This window comes from Prionailurus bengalensis, chromosome A2, assembly GCF_016509475.1.
Source record: "Prionailurus bengalensis isolate Pbe53 chromosome A2, Fcat_Pben_1.1_paternal_pri, whole genome shotgun sequence".
Taxonomy (NCBI): domain Eukaryota; kingdom Metazoa; phylum Chordata; class Mammalia; order Carnivora; family Felidae; genus Prionailurus; species Prionailurus bengalensis.
In genome coordinates, this window is record NC_057348.1 from 62,540,720 (window position 1) to 62,556,946 (window position 16,227).

Consider the following 16,227-nt stretch of genomic DNA (forward strand, 5'->3'; position numbering starts at 1 on the left):
CGCGGGGTCTGACACTGCAGGGAGGTCGTGCCCCCAATGAGTTGGACGGTAGGCCACCCAGCTGGTGTCACGGACACGTGCTTGACACGTGGAAAGAAGCCCTACGTCCGGTGACCAGAAATGTCTGAGGTGACGTGTGCTGTCCGAGGTCAGGCAGACCTGACTCTGCTCGGGAGGCAGACTGAACTGACTTCCTGACGGAGGTCTCACTGACTGTGCCTGACCGTCCCCACGGCTGTGACTGTTGTCTCACTTGCCCTAAACACGTCAGACCGCCTGCTTGGCACCAGTCCTTTCGGCCCTGCCCACATGGATTGCCACGCTCGATCGCCTTGTGTTCGGTCATTTCTTTACATTTTTAGCACGACCCCTACGTGATGTCTTTTTTGAGGACAAAAAATAGCCCGCTACCCACCGCATCCTGGGCACAACGTGATGTCGGACAAGGGAGGGGGTTATTTCAGGAAGGCATTTGTATCCCCAGCTGCTTCTCCACAGCTCTCTGCTCACCGCTATTGCAAATAATTTCTCTTTCCAAATGGGAGCGTCTTTAAAAATGATTTCTTTGGGGATTTGAAACGTATTCGCTGTGCTTTTATTAACCGTATTTCAATTTGATATGTGTGGGCAGTGTGATCAATTTAGCATAACTGTCTTCTTAGAAGGCCGCCTTCCTCCTCAAACACTTTCTGTTGGGTTTTCTGGAACCCTGCAGAAGGAATAGCGAGGAAGACCATGGGGCATGGCTGTGTCTGTCCTTTGGATGAGGATTAGGGCTGTGGTCCCTGGGTCTGCCTCTCCTTTTCCTCCTGTTTTGTCATCCTCACACCGGATGTGACTGTTGCTGGCACCAGCCGGTCGGCCCGCACTGGACAGGTTGATGGCGGCCACGTCTGTGGCCCGGGGCGGGGGGCCTGGCAAGGTGACCTGGGCATCCACCACGTGCTCATGCCCTGCCCTCCAGCCCCACCTTCTGAGCGATGCTCCCTGGGGGGTGGGTCTCCGAGTTGTGAGAGGGGGAGGGAGGAAGGGAGGGCCGGGTTGCTGAAGCCTGATGGGCCAAGGGGGCTCACTTGGAGCTGCAGAGGTGCCCCCAGAGCCGCGCCTGCCTCCTCTCCATTGGGGACACCCCTACTAGGCAGGGGGGTTGGCGCAGGGGCTGAGGGGGATGGTTCTTCCTGGCCCTGATCTGGACAGGACCTAAGGCGTCCTCTGGAAGGACCAGGCTGTGGGAAAAGAAGACTAAAAGGCAGGAGAAGGGAGACGGCAGAGGGGGACGGCTCTGTCTGCACCCCTCCCACACACGCACTCCCGCCTGGAGACATGGGTCCCGCTGCTCTCTTGTTGGGGTCCGTGCTCCTGGAGCACACTGCGTTTTAACCAGTAAAAACAAGCTCGAGGCTGCTGCAAAAGCTGGATTTGAGAACTCCGTCCTCGCCCTGCTACATCCCCAGGCGTTCTGTGAGCATACGTTTCCAGAGTGTCCGCGCTCATTGAGGAGCATGGGAACCGGGGTGGGGGGGCCTGTGCTACTAGCCTCCGGAGCCATCGTAAACCTCTGGAGGTATCCGCAGACCCGGGCAGTGTTGGGGGGGGCCCTGGCCTCAGGCTGACTGCATGTTCCTGTCTCTGCAGGTGGCGCCCCATCCGGGACCCCGCGCCCTCTGTGGCCTCTGGCTCAGGCAGGGGCCCTCCTGGTGAAGCGGTTCCAGCACATGCGCCGGGCCTGGAAGAGCTCCCTCTCCGACCTCCTGCTGCCTGTCCTCTTCGTGGCTTTGGCCATGGGCTTGTTCATGGTGAGGCCTCTGGCCATTGACTACCCGCCCCTCAAACTAACACCTGGCCATTATGACACAGCCGAAGCTTACTTTTTCAGGTAAGAAACCTCCCCCACTCCCTTTCCCTTCCAAATTATGTCAGGATGGATTATGAATATCAGTAGCTTTTAAGAATCGCAAATATACGTGTGGTTTCATGATTTTGGAGGGCTGCGTTCAAGAGGGCAAGATCATGGAATGTAGCAAATCCTGTAAATACCTCGTTTTTTCCTATACATACACACAATAAGTTTAATTCATGTATCAGGCACAGGAGAAGACTTATAACAGCAATAATAGGAAAATTATAACAATATACTGTAATAAAGTTATATGAATGTGGTCTGTCTTTAAATTTCTTTTTTTGGAGGAGAGGGTGGGTGATGGGTATTGAGGAGGGCACCTTTTGGGATGAGCACTGGGTGTTGTATGGAAACCAATTTGACAATAAATTTCATATATATATAAAAAAATAAATAAATAAACAGTAAAAAAATTAAAAAAAATTTCTTTTTTTAAGTTGATTTATTCTTTTTTTTTTTTAATTTTTTTTTCAACGTTTATTTATTTTTTTTGGGACAGAGAGAGACAGAGCATGAACGGGGGAGGGGCAGAGAGAGAGGGAGACAGAATCGGAAACAGGCTCCAGGCTCTGAGCCATCAGCCCAGAGCCTGATGCGGGGCTCGAACTCACGGACCGCGAGATCGTGACCTGGCTGAAGACGGACGCTTAACCGACTGCGCCACCCAGGCGCCCCTTAAGTTGATTTATTCTTATTAAAAATTTTTTTTTAACGTTTATTTATTTTTGAAAGACAGAGACAGAGCAAACAGGGGAGGGGCAGAGAGAGAGGGAGACACAGAATCGGAAGCAGGCTCCAGGCTCCGAGCTGTCAGCACAGAGCCCGACGTGGGGCTCGAACTCACGGACCGTGAGACCATGACCTGAGCCGCAATCAAGACTGGTGTCTTAACCGACTCAGCCACCCAGGCGCCCCTGTCTCTTTAAATATCTTACTGTTCTGCACCCACCCCTCTTGTGAGGACTTGGGATGATAAAATGTGCCAGGTAGGAGATGCTGTAGGATGTTGCCCCAGGTCGCTACTGACCTGAAGAATTGTGGGGAAGATCATCCGTTTCCAGAGCCACAGATCAGGGGATTATTGTGTTTCACAGAACGCTCCAGCGTTGCTCTGGGACAGCAGCCAGGAACTGCAGGGCCCTCCCTGCAGAGAAATGTCTGACTTTTCTCTCTGTATGGCCGTGAGCCCGTGCACACCCCCAGGCTAGATTCGGTCCAGCTTTGCTGCCAAGAAATTCAGAGTGCTCCAAGTTTTGCAGCCAGATGAATTTACATAGGATGGTGTCAGAGCTTCTAGGGGTTTTGTTTTATTGACAGGAGACTGGGCACCCGAGAGGGGGACCTGAGCATCTCAGCGCCTGTCCCTCAGGTGGCTGGTTCCCCCGAGACTGAGCGTGACTTCTCTGCCCTGAGCTGGGTTTGCAGTGGCCGGGGTAACAGCATCACCCAGAGTGCTGACCAGGAACAACTCTCTTTCTGGGGGGGCGGTGCTTACACACCTGGAGGGGGCGGGGCTTACGTACCTCGGGGGCGGGGCAGACACCGGGCACTGGCATATTAGCTAGGCTGCACACGGTTCGCGCAACCGGGAGGGCGCGATTAGTTCTGCCCTCGTCAAATACTTATCTTTACTAAAATAACAAGCTTAATTAGCCAGACTCTTAGCGCCTGCTAATATTTGTCACTTTTACAATGAAGTGTAATTTGGAGTTCAGTTTAAACAAACGCAGACTCAGAAGGAAAAATCGATAATAAACTGTTCCGTTTGCTTCTGTGTCCTTTGGTTAATAATATTTTTTTCCTCGGTGTGTTTTTATGCTCCACGGAGTCCAGGTTTTTGGCTCAAAAAAGAGAATCCTGCAGTGGTTCTGTTCGGAGATGTGCACGCAGGTCCCCAATATTCCTTCCGCAAGTGGGCTCTCTCTTCTGGCTAGCTAGTTTACGTACCTGCCCTCTTCTTCTTTTCCCAAGTGTTTGACGTGAATGGACAGAAAGGATAGAATGCCCCATAAAATGTGTTTCTTGAAAAAAAATGGGGCGCCTGGGTGGCTCAGTCGGTTAAGCGTCTGACTCTTGATTTTGGCTCAGGTCATGATCTCACGGTTCATGGGATCAGAGCTCTGCGTGGGGCTCTGTGCTGACGGCGTGGCACCTGCTTGGGATTCTCTCTCTCTCTCTCTCTCTCTCTGTCTGTCTCTCTCTCTCATTCTGCCCCTCCCCCAGCACACGTGTGCACATGTGCTCTCTCTCAAAAAAAAAAAAAATAGAAAATGCAGGCTCACCAAAATCATAATAAAAAAAATTCACAGGTAATCCTACCAGCACTATCCACCATACCCCTAGTGGTTTATGGTCTTCCCCATGTTAATACGTAATGCTTTTAACACATGCATTTTTATTGTTTTATGACAGTGGCATTCCACTGTAAACACTCATCATTGTTTGCCTTTTTATTCAATAAATAACGTATCTGTGTACCTCTTGTTGTAAATCAGGCACAAACCGCATCACCCATTTTCAGGCTGTGCCACGGCACGTTGCCCGGAGGTGCCATAATTTATGTAAATAATCTCTTTTTGGGGCGCCTACAGGCACGCCACAGCTTTCCTGTTCCAGGCAGGTCTGCAGGAATCCCTTTGCTCGGATTCATGGAGCTAATTGTTTCTATTATCATACATCGCCATTGGAAGTTTTGGGGGTAACAGGCACCCACAGTTTCAAGGTAAATATTGCCAGATTATTCGTATCGATGTGCACCAATTTACAGCATATATGAGCATGGAGTCATTGATTCTTTTAGTCACGAGCATGTGTTATGCGCCTGCTGTATGCCACGTGCAGCTCTTGGTGGAGGGAGAACTCATTTCTCCACATTTTCAGTATCCCTTTTATAGCCATATCAGGACTTTCACTGCTTTGTTAGGCAGCTCTTTGGTGGCTGTTGAGATTGAATGTCCCCAGCTATTTCTTGGTTATTTCAAATTTCACTCCGTGTGTTGAATATATCGAACGCCACACATCCTGTGCGAGCATGTTCCACATCGTCATGCCTTCAGACTACCCGCCCCTTCACCTCTTCCGTCCTGCCTTCATCCCTTCATCCCTTCCTTCTGAGGCAGGTGAGAACGTCACATGCTGCACGTTCTACGGGGTCCATTTCCAGTCGATTGAAACCCTTCTCCGCTGCTTTATTAATTTGGCCACTGTATTTTTCATCTGAAAACATCTGCCCCTGCTCTCCCAGCATTCATTTTTCATCAAAGTCACGCATTCCAAAATTATTTGGAGCCTGAGAGTTACAGATATTTGATTTGATTTGAATTTTATTTTGTTTATTTATTTTTTGAGAGAGAGAGAGAGAGAGCATGCACAAGGGAGAGGAGAGAGAGAGACAGAGAGAGAGAGAGAGAGAGAAGAGGCCAAGCAGCCTCCTCACTGTCAATGCAGAGCCTGATGTGGGGCTGGATGCCATGAATCGTGAGATCATGACCTGAGCTGAAATCAAGAGTCGGATGCTCAACTGACTGAGCCCGCCAGGCACCCCCAGGAACCATAACCTTTTAGAGACGTGACAAGACGAAAAGGGCTTTGAGCTTTAGGAATGGCCAGCTGTGCGCAAGGAAATATATAAAGGAACGAATGGCAGACAGGGCTATGTAGCAATGTTTGCTGTATGGATTCCTCTTGTGCGCATCTGGGCTGATAAAGGCCTGGAGTTGGTGCTGGTGATTGCCTTGTGTCTCTTCTGGTAGAGAGGAGAGAAGGGGCCACGTGCAAATTTGTGTCCTGCCTTTAGGCAAATGAGGGGGGAGCTCAGAGAGCTTCTCTTGTATCTGTTTCTCAGTTGCCTTCAGCTCAAGATAATCCTTAAGTCACAGGGGCATCTTCCCTGCTGCCCTTTGGCACCCTGTGAACAGACACACCCCCAGGGAGAAGCTTGTGCTGAGACAGAGGCCCAGATTAGAGCCACACTGTCAGGCAGGCCATGGACCACCGAGGATCTGTGGCCGCTATCAGCCCCATGGGTGTATGCCACCCCAATCCCCTCCCTCCCTTTCGTATGTTGAATCTTTAACCCCAGTGTGGCTGTGTTGGGACATGGGGCGTCTAAGGAAGTAATTAATGTTAAATGAGATGAGTGAGGGATATTGTAGTATTTTCTGCCATTTCTAAGAGTTCGTCTTTTCACGGTGGACGTGTGTTTGTTTCCATTTCTCAGAATGGTGCAGGTGGAACCCCATCTGCTGCAGGTGCGTGAGCCAGAGGAGATTCCGAACGCCCCTCTTCTGTTCTTTCGTTCCAGACTCAGCAGAAGGAATGGGCGTATGTTTTTGTAGTCTGTATTTCGGTAGAGTAGTCGTGTCCTTAGGAGGCAGAAACGAAGATGTTGCCAGAAGTGGTCCATCCAGAAGGAAACTTTTCCTGCTTCCGGTTCTCTCACATTTCTCGTGCCTGCTCCAGATCAAAGGGCAGGGGGGTGACCAGCCCCTTGTTTGGCAGTACAACTGCTCTCCCCTGAGATCGCTGTTCTTTCCTCCTGTGTACCGGGTTCCCCGGCAGGACGACCATGTGCCCTGGCTTGCTCGGGAAAGCAGTCCTGTTCTCTCGGCATCCGTACTACACCTGTCCTGCTCACTCCCCAAAGTGTCCTCCAGTGGGTGATACGTTACATGACGGCTCTGTCTGTGTTGAATCTGAGTGCCACCATCTGAATCTTAGCACACGAACGATATCCTGTGTAGAACAGCTGTTCACTGCTCATATTCCTCCTGATTTGCTGCAGATGCACATACACACACGCACACGCACACACGTGCACAGGTGCACACACACACATGCACACGCGGACACATACACACGAGCACGCAATACATATGTGCACACGTACATACGTGCACACACGTGCACACACGCACGCACACACACGTGCATGCACACATACACAAGTGCACGCATACAGACATACACAGGTGCATATACACATGCACACACACAGCCCATGGCTCACCCCGCTTTGTTGCTTCAAATGTGGGCAGATTGCCATTTTCTAACATTTATGGGTGAACTCCATGGGGTGCTACATAGTATTTTCATTATGTTTCCTTACTTTCTCTTTAGCCTAACTCCTGGTTAACAGGTTTTTAAAGTCAGACCTGCATGTAGTTTTCTTTTTAATTTTTTTTGTTTTCTTTTATTGTTTTTTTTTGTTTATTTTTAAAGGAGAGAGAGACAGTGTGAGTGGGGGAGGAGCAGAGAGAGAGGGAGACACGGAATCTGAAGCAGGCTCCACAGGCTCTGAGCTGTCAGCACAGAGCCTGACGTGGGGCTAGATCTCACAAGCAGTGAGATCACAACGTGAACTGAAGTCGGCTGCTTAACCGACTGAGCCACCCAGGCGCCCCTGATTTTCAAAAACCATTAGGTGCATTATCTCTGTGTTGACTTTGGTGGTACATGGAAATTTTATTATTATTATTATTATTATTTCATTTCCTTATTTTTTAAATGTTTATTTATTTATTTTGAGAGAGAGAACACATGTGAGGTGGGGAGGGTAGAGAGAATCCTAAGCAGGCTCTGTGCTGTCAGCCCACAGTCTGACGCAGGGCTTGAACTCATGAACTCTGCAGTCATCACCTGAGCTGAAGTCAAGAGTAGACGCTTAACTGACTGAGCCACCCAGGCGCCCCTGGAAACCTGTTATCAGTGCGCTGACCGTTCTCAGTACAGCCTCATGCCTCTCAAATTTTAAGAGTTGAGAAAATGCAGTTATATGCCTACATTAAATTTACTTAACATTTCTTGAGGCATGCAAATCCTCATGAAAACACAAATGAAAAAAAAATGCCCTGGAGAGATTCTCTTCCGTCACTTTTAGGAGTGACGGGAGCAGACAGAGCCCGTGTGGCTCACAGAGGATTTTGTGCTCTGTGAGCCCAGAAAACCTGGGGCTTTGGCAGCTCGGTCTGTAGCCCAGAGGTCTCTGACTTGGATGCCTTGGGGGCCAGCTGTGGGGCGGAGGAAGGTGCTTGCTTGTGACCAAGCCTCTGTGACAGCCGTCCTACACGCTGTTTGGTACACCTGCGAGAGGAAAAGCTGAGTGCAGGGAATGTGTCTGCACTGGTTCGGGTCCTCACCAACCAGTTTGTGACCTAAGCCTCCAGATCCGTTTTATCCTGAATGCCTTGCCAGCTGATTGCTGTTTGCAGAGGACTTCAGGACTCCCGCCTCCCCACTGGGGACCCCGAAACTGAGAGGTGCCAGGGACTCTGGGCTTGTTCAGGGTGGAGGCAGGCTGGCCCAGGGCAGGCCCCGGGGAAGCCGGCAGACGGTGACGCAGCGTGAGCACAGGCCACAGTGTGGCTTCGGCACCGCTGAGCACCCCATGTTCACTCCTCACCCCCATGCTGGGGCGGGACCAGAAGGGCCTGCTGGAGGCCCTTGAGTTGCTCCCGCTTGTTCTCGGGGTGGTGATTGGACGTCCCAATGTGGCCCACTAGCCTTCCAGGCTTCCATGAGGTTCAGCCTCAGCTGCCCCATGGGCCCCGGGCTCTGCGCATCAGAAGGACGTGATGTAGGGGCGCCTGGGTGGCTCAGTCAGTTACGCATCCGACTCGTGGTTTCAGCTCAGGTTATGGTCTCAGAGTTTGCGAGTTCGAGCCCCACGTCGGGCCCTGTGGTGACAGTGCTCGGAGCCTGCTTGGGAGTCTCTGCCCGTCTCTCTGCTCCCCCCCCCCCCGCCCTCACCATCTCAAAAATAAATAAAGAAACGTTAAAAATAATAAAGCAGGATGGGATGCAGCTGCACATTTCCGTGTGTAAGGAAACCCAAAATCACCTTTTCTGCTCACTCCCCTGATGTCCCCAGCGAAATAAGAACGTTTTCAAGTCTGGCTGAGAAGTCCCTCCTCCCGGGATCCTCAGCCTCCACCCTCTCCTCTGTGTGTCTGCCACGCCACGGGGATCTCCCTGTGCTCTAACCGATGGCTGGAGATCCCCACCTGCCTTCCTACACGGTGGCTCCCTTGAGGGTCACGAGTGAGACCTAATGTCTCTCTACAGTTAGTTCTTGCCGCAGGGTCTAGAAAAGGTTACTTTCATTAAGTATTTGTTAAGTTGAATTCAACAATCTGGGGCACCTGGGTGGCTCAGTCGGTTAAGTGTTGGTCTCTTGGTTTCTGCTCAGGTCATGATCTCATGGTTCATGGGTTCGAGCCCTGCATCAGTCTCCTTGCTGACAGTGCGGAGCCTGCCTGGGGTTCTCCCTCTCCCACTCCCTCTCCCACTCCCTCTGTCCCTCCCTCCCCTGCTCTCTGTCTCTCAAAAATAAATAAACTTAAAAAAAAAACACACACACACACACAACCAAATGAATATGAAGCAGGAAAAGTCTTCCAGAATTAATTTGGACAGGTCTCTGCTTCAAGTTAGCATACAAAGCATGGACCATGGAAAGACAACTGTCTACACGCAGTTGAGAATATCTGGAGGAAACTCCATGGCCCCCTCTGTCTTCTAGGCTGGGCTTTCAGTCCTTACAGGAAGCGATGTTCCTGATGGGCTGCTATGTTCACCCCGTTGGGGAACCCCACAGGGTCCTACCTGAATGTGGACTTCACCCTGGCCCCTAGTCCCCACCTGAAGAAGACCTGGGACTTGAGGGCACCCCTCCACTCTGCCTCTGTCTTCACACGGCCTTCTCCCCGCGTGGCCCTGTGTTCAAAGTTCCCAATTCCTAGAAGGGCCTCAGCCATATTGGAGCAGGCCCACCCTCATCCTGTATGATCTCATCTCAACAAACTATATCTCCAAGGACTGGTCCTATTTCCAAACAAGGTCACATTCTGACCTTCTGGGTGGGCGTGAAATTTGGGGGAGCGCTGTTTATCCCACCGTACATTTTCAGGGTAGCTTCCTTATCAGATACCACTGGATTGGGCCACGTTTTTAGTCACTTTTCAAAAAAAGAGGAACTTGGCTTTTTATAAAAAACCATGCCCTTCTGTTGGCTGCGGAAGGGCAAGCAGACATTAAAATTAGTAGAAGACTTAACAGTGATGGTGGGTCTGCACCCCCCGTGGTGTGCAAGATGGTGCCTGGAATGTGGCATAAGGAGACATACTGGGTGTCGTTAACTAGTGGCCTCCCAACATTCACCATGAGCCCTTCATGATTTATTTCTCTGTATGAACGTGCACCTTTGTACGTACTCGCTACCGTTCTCGTGAGACAATAGTGGCACGTTATTTTGTGGGAATAATTCAGAAATGGTGAATGGAAAGCAATTGGTCTATTTCCCAGAAGAAATTCAGTGCTTGATGAAAGCTGGTTTTACACCCTGGAGCGGACTTAATACATCATCTGTGCTGCTGGATGGCGTGGGAGAGGCATGTTGCGATCACCAGCAGGCTCTAGAAAACATTTCCCTGGCAGAATAACCTTCGAGGTGCTGACTGCCCCTTGCGACTCATGTTCTGGCTGCCCTTTTCTTATCCGCTCGGTCCACCCTCACACTCGGCTTTGTCCAGCTCATGGAACATCCAAACTCTGCCCTGACCTTGCGTGTCTAGTCTCTGACCCCCAAGAACATTCTTTGCCCCACTCATCGGTATGGCTGTTTCTTTCTGGGTTCTACTTACACGTGATCTCTTTATGAAGTTCCATCCACGTGGGCACCTCAGTGCCCCTATTGAGCACCCCTCTGTGTTCTCTTTTTAACGCTCACCTTCGGCATCCTTGGAGCTCACAGTCCAGTGGGAGAAGACAGATGGCAAATGGCATAGCCCAGACCGAGTTGACTGTCCCCGGACAGCGCCTAGCACCGAGCAGGCATCCCTAAAATATTTGCACACAAATCAATTCATAGCTTTTACTCTCTCCCCAACCGTGAACTTCAGAAGCATTTTTACCTCCCCCACAGCCTGCAGGTGATCAGTTTTTCGGCCTGATTCAGCTGAACTTAGTGCTTTGCGTAGGACTCTGTCTTATCTCTTGGTGGCATGAGATTAAAATAAACACACACAGAAGAATCCCTTCTGACCAGGTCCTCATGCTGAAGACCCTGTTCTCGTACACGCTAGCTGGGGAGCGAGATGGAAAGTACCTTCAGGCTTCCCGGATCTAATTCTCATTCCACACACATCTGCAAAGACACAAGTCCAACTCTCAGAAAGCTCACAGTCGAGCTGAGAGATAACCCTACGAACAGATCAACAGGGAGTCTTATAAATGCGACGCTAGGCATAGCTGTACCGTGTGGGGTTGTACTAGAGTGGATGGGGGGGCTCCATCTGGCAGGGGGCGGGGGCCAAGGAAGGCTTTCTGAAGGCTGTGGCACCTGAATGGAGCCCTCAGTGATACCTGGGTGCTGCCCAGGCGAGAGGAGATGCTTCTTCAGACAGAGAAAGAAACAAGTGTGAGTCTACAGGTGCTGGAAGGCATCCCAAGTAGAAAAGACGTTATCCTGCAGGCAGAATGGAGGGAGGCATGATGAGGCTTGAAAATGTGGGCGGCGATAGAATTGGGTTTAGTTTATAGTGGCGTTTCTTAAAACTTGTTTCGGGGAGGACTGTTCCTCTGGGTATCAGTGCTGATGGCCACGAAACCATCCATCTTCCTGTTGGGATTGATTGCGCTGCTATTGAGTTAATTAGGTTACTTTCCTCTAAACTTCTCAGAGCTTTTAATACACTGGATTGGCCACACGAAGCCTATTTCCGTCTGTTTTTTTTAACTTGGGTTTGATTGTATAATGAGCATGCGTGAAGCCTGCGGAGGCTAGGACTGTGCCTGTATTCCGTACCCCGTTCTCCCACCCCCCTGCTTCTGCTCTCAACACCTTCCAATTCTCTATCTGTTAAGTTTATGAAAGAATACCATGCCTCTGAGAATGACCTTTTTCACTTAATAAGCGCATTGCTAAGCTTCTTTGGTATTGTTGCGTGTTGGTGTGTATGCCTTGTTTTGAATATTGCACAATATTCCCCTGTACGAATTGTATACCACAACTTATTAATCTTCCTTTTTAATGATGGACAGCATGAGCTCCTTCCAGTTTTTTTGTGATTGTGAACCGTGCTGCGTGGACATTCTAGAATATTCTAACACATACCTCCAGTTTTACATATATAAGAGCTTCTTAGGGGTTCATTCAGAGAAATGTTAATTGCTGATCAGTTGCGTAGAGTATGTGACCCTTCTATCTCAGGCGGTGATGCCAAACTTTTCCAAAGTGGTTGTAAACTTAAAAAAAATTTTTTTTAACATTTTTTTATTATTGAGAAACAGAGAGACAGAGTGTGAGCAGGGGAGGGGCAGAGAGAAGGGGAGACACAGAATCGGAAGCAGGCTCCAGGCTCTGAGCCGTCAGCACAGAGCCCGACGCGGGGCTTGAGCTCATAAACTGCGAGATCATGACCTGAGCCGGAGTTGGACGCTCAGCCAACTGAGCCATGCAGGCGCCCCCGAAGTGGTTATAATCTTGCACCTCTTTAGTGCTTTCGTATATTTCTTAAAAATAATTAGCTCAAGGGGTACCTGGGTGGCTCAGTTGGTTAAGCGTCCGACTCCAGCTCAGGTATGATCGCTTGGTTCGTGAGTTCAAGCTCCGTGTCGGGCTCTGTGGTGACAGCTCAGAGCCTGGAGCCTGCTTCAGATTCTGTCTCCCTCTCTCTCTGCCCCTCCCCCGGTTGTGCTCTCTCTCTCCCTCTCTCTCTAAATATAAATGAACATTAACAAAAATAAAATAACTAGCCCAAGAAAATGTTTATGCCAAAGAGCATATTTTGGTGGCATATTCCCTTCTAGTCTAAGAATCCATATGTTGCACATGACCACGTGTTACGCACGTCCGCTAAATTGGGGGTGTACGATGCTTTTATAGGTGTGCCAGCACGCAGCAAAGGTTTTCTCCCCGACGCGCATTCTCTCTCCTCCTAAGTGACCTCAGTCTATTTCCTGTTGTCCCTCCTCCTGGTTCACTTGGAGGTCATGCGGATCAGCAAATACCCTCCTTTCTTCCCTGCTCTATGGATGACACCTGGGTTTGCAACCAGCCTCTCTGCCTGCTGGCCTCTTCAGAGCCGTGGGTAGATTGTGGTTCATCACCTTGCAGCTTCCAGGCATGGAATCTGGTTCACTTCAGTCTTTCTGGCTCTCTTTCCCTCCTAGGCAACTTTTTCTGTCTGTCATCTTGTAGGATTTCTTTGTCTTTAGAGTGCTTGCTATTTTCATCATTTTGGCATCGGACCTGTGGATTCCAGTTTAGGGGGCTCTCATTAACAACTGGAAGCCCCTTTGGGGTGGTGTTAGGACGACGCGTTTGTTCAAGCATGCCCCCTGGGTCACTCTGATGCACAGTAAATTTTGTGGATAACATGGAGAGAGAAACAGTATGCTGTTTAGGAACTGCCCCAGGAGTCAGAATTAAGCACTAATTTTCACTTCCTAGAGTCTGGTAATGACAGATTTCACATGGTTCTAATAGCACTTTAAAATATGGACAAGAATTTGAAGACACACAAAAAGCCATAGGAACAAGCGTTTGACTCTTACGACAACAGGGACAATTTAAAGCCAGTGTTGTTTTGTTTTTTACTGTGACCTCTAGACCTAAGCACAAATCTAGTAGAAAGTAAACTGTAAATAACTTTTAAACTTGCCCTTAGTAATTATTCCAAGCAAACCACTTTATAGATCAATATGTTTTTCACACAAAAAAGTATTTTAAGCTTTCATATTTGTTCTCGGATTAATAGGTCAAAAGAGAGCAATCCAGAGTGTTTCCACAGATGCTACAAATAATGTTTTCTTTTTATGGGCACCATTTCAGTGGAAAATATGTCTCTTTGCTTGTAAAAGTGTTTTCTCATTTGTCAGAAACTTGAAGGCTGTTTATAGGGAGGTCACAGTGCCTACTTAGGAGACATTTCTGTGCCGTAAATTTCGGCATGCTTCATTATTGCGCACTTCTGTCCAGAGCTGTCGCACATCCTGTGAGGCTGGTTGTAAACCACATGAATACTTTCACGCCTCCGTTGTATTGTATGCAGTGGGGAAGATGGCGTTTTCCTAGAAGGAATTATTCTGTGTTGGACGCCGTAGCAGTGTCTGTATCCCAAGCTTCTGCACAGTGACGGCCCTGAACACCAAGTTGTCCTCAGCAGAAACACAAAACTAACTCGGTGTAATGAGTTGGTCTTTCTTTTCCAACCGCCGTTCTGAGCCTGTGCCCTTTCTCTCATGGGTTGTTTTCTTCCATGGTGAGGGGCGCACAGTGCAAAGCCAGTGATGTCTTCGGGGCAGGACCAGGAGAGGAGGAGGCGGCAGAGGGCTCTTAGGAGAAGGAACCCAGAGCTCAAATGCTGCAGATGAATCGTGACCAACAGGGAAACGGGGAAGCTGCAAGGTCAGGGCTGATCTGCGGGATCTGAAGGCCATGTAATGGGGCGGGGCTGTGCGGGGCGGGGCGCGGCCAGGTGGATTAGGGCGGGGCGGAGGATCGAGTTGGATCCAGGTGGGATAGGGCGGGGCTGGGAGGTCGGGGCGGGTCCAGATTGACTTCTGCTTGGGTCATGATCTGGCAGTTGGCGGGTTCGAGCCCCAAACCCCGCTCTGTGCTGTTAACACAGATCCTGCTTCAGATCCTCTGCCCCCACTCTCTTTCCACCTCTCTTGCTTTCTTGCTCTCTCTGTGTGTCAAAAATAAACAGTAAAAACAAATAAACAAAAAAACAAAACAAAACAAAAAAACTATTGAAAAAGAGAAGCTACTGTTTTAAGTTCTTTAAAATAAACCTTTGTGTGCCTTTGTTAATTTACGAGCTCCTTTCCAAAGAGATTTGAGGTCACTTTCAGATAAGTAATCTATCGTGCTAATAATACACCATTTTTCTTTATCTTGGGAATAAATGTTCCCAATCATGTCCATTCAAAAGCATTTTGTAAACGACACGGTGTTAAGTTCTAGAAAGTAATACGTTTTCGTTTGTAAATAGACAGTCATTCAGGGTTTTCATTAACTTAAATAAGGCCATTCCCTATCAGCCCATTTCAGACAGCTTTAAATGATCGTTTCCTGTATGCCTTCTCAAGTCAAGGTGTCTCTTACAATTGATGTATAGAATTTAATATAGAGTTTGTTTCCACACCTCTGTCAAGCTCGAGGAATAGTGTGTCTTATCACTGACAGTGTCTTCAGTAAGTAAATTCGGTATTGGTGGCCTTGGTTCTCACCAACGCTGAACTATTTTTTAAAATTTCTTTTCTTTTCTTTCTTTTCTTTTATCTTATCTACCTGTAGCAGGGTTCTCACACAGAGTCATGACACAGAGGCTTTTCTTTCCAGGAAGCAACTTTATTCGTGCCGGCACGGCTCAGTTGGGTTCGTACCCAAAGAACTGAGCCCTGAACGCCACATGGCGTATATTTTTTACTTGTCTCCCATATATGGTAACCCACAAACATGCAGTCTGATGAAGTGGTCTCATGTTACAAGGTCACGAGAGATGTTGTCATGTACGCACATGGCCAGGTTACCTTCACGTTTTCTTTAACCTAGGGAGGGTACCCTACCACATTATCTAGCTGTCATCTATCTATCTATCTATCTATCTATCATCTATTAACGCTGCTTGAACTATTACCAAGCTTCTGAAGCTTGTGCCTGTTAAATAAATACTATCATTCAATGTACACTTAAAGCACACACAGGATTCTATGCTGAGGACTTCTCACCAAGAAAGTGTTGTTCCATATAGCTCACATAAAGAAACAAAAAACATGAAAGTACAAAGTTTCGTTGCAGGACTATCTCATAGAACAAATATTCAGAACAAACCAGAGCTGCAACATTAAGAGAATTTTTTTCATAGATTTTAACATATTAATAGGATGAAATATCATGTAACCTTTAAAATTCATTTTTAGAAACCATGCAAAAATGCCAAAGATGGTAATATTATAATATTAAATAAGAAAATGAGAAACATAATACACTGTGAATACAAATATATAAAAATGCATAATCTGTGTGGGCAATACTTTGTTTTTGAGAAAATCCTTAATCTTTTTTTTTTTTTTTAATATTTTATCTTTGGGTGAGTGCAAGTGTGGGAGGGGCAAGGAGGATCCGAAGTGGGCTCTGTGCTGACAGGGTGACAGCAGTGAGCCCAATGTGGGGCTCGAACTCAGGAACTGTGAGCTCATGACCTGAACCGAATTGGATGCTCAACCGACTGAGCCACCCAGGCACCTCAAAAAAAATCCTTAGTCTTATTGCTGATTTGGCTTTACCATACAAACTCTACAGCTGAGATCACTGCTCTAAG

At 48.5% G+C, this 16,227-nt stretch overlaps 1 protein-coding gene across 1 annotated transcript in view; it reads left to right on the top strand.

Moving 5' to 3' along the window:
* Positions 1–16,227, top strand: part of ABCA13 (ATP binding cassette subfamily A member 13) — a 114,058-nt gene that overhangs the window by 63,985 nt on the left and 33,846 nt on the right. The window contains exon 12 of the mRNA XM_043588436.1: positions 1,636–1,876. Coding sequence (XP_043444371.1) covers positions 1,636–1,876 — 241 coding nt within the window. The remainder of the gene's footprint in view (positions 1–1,635; positions 1,877–16,227) is intronic.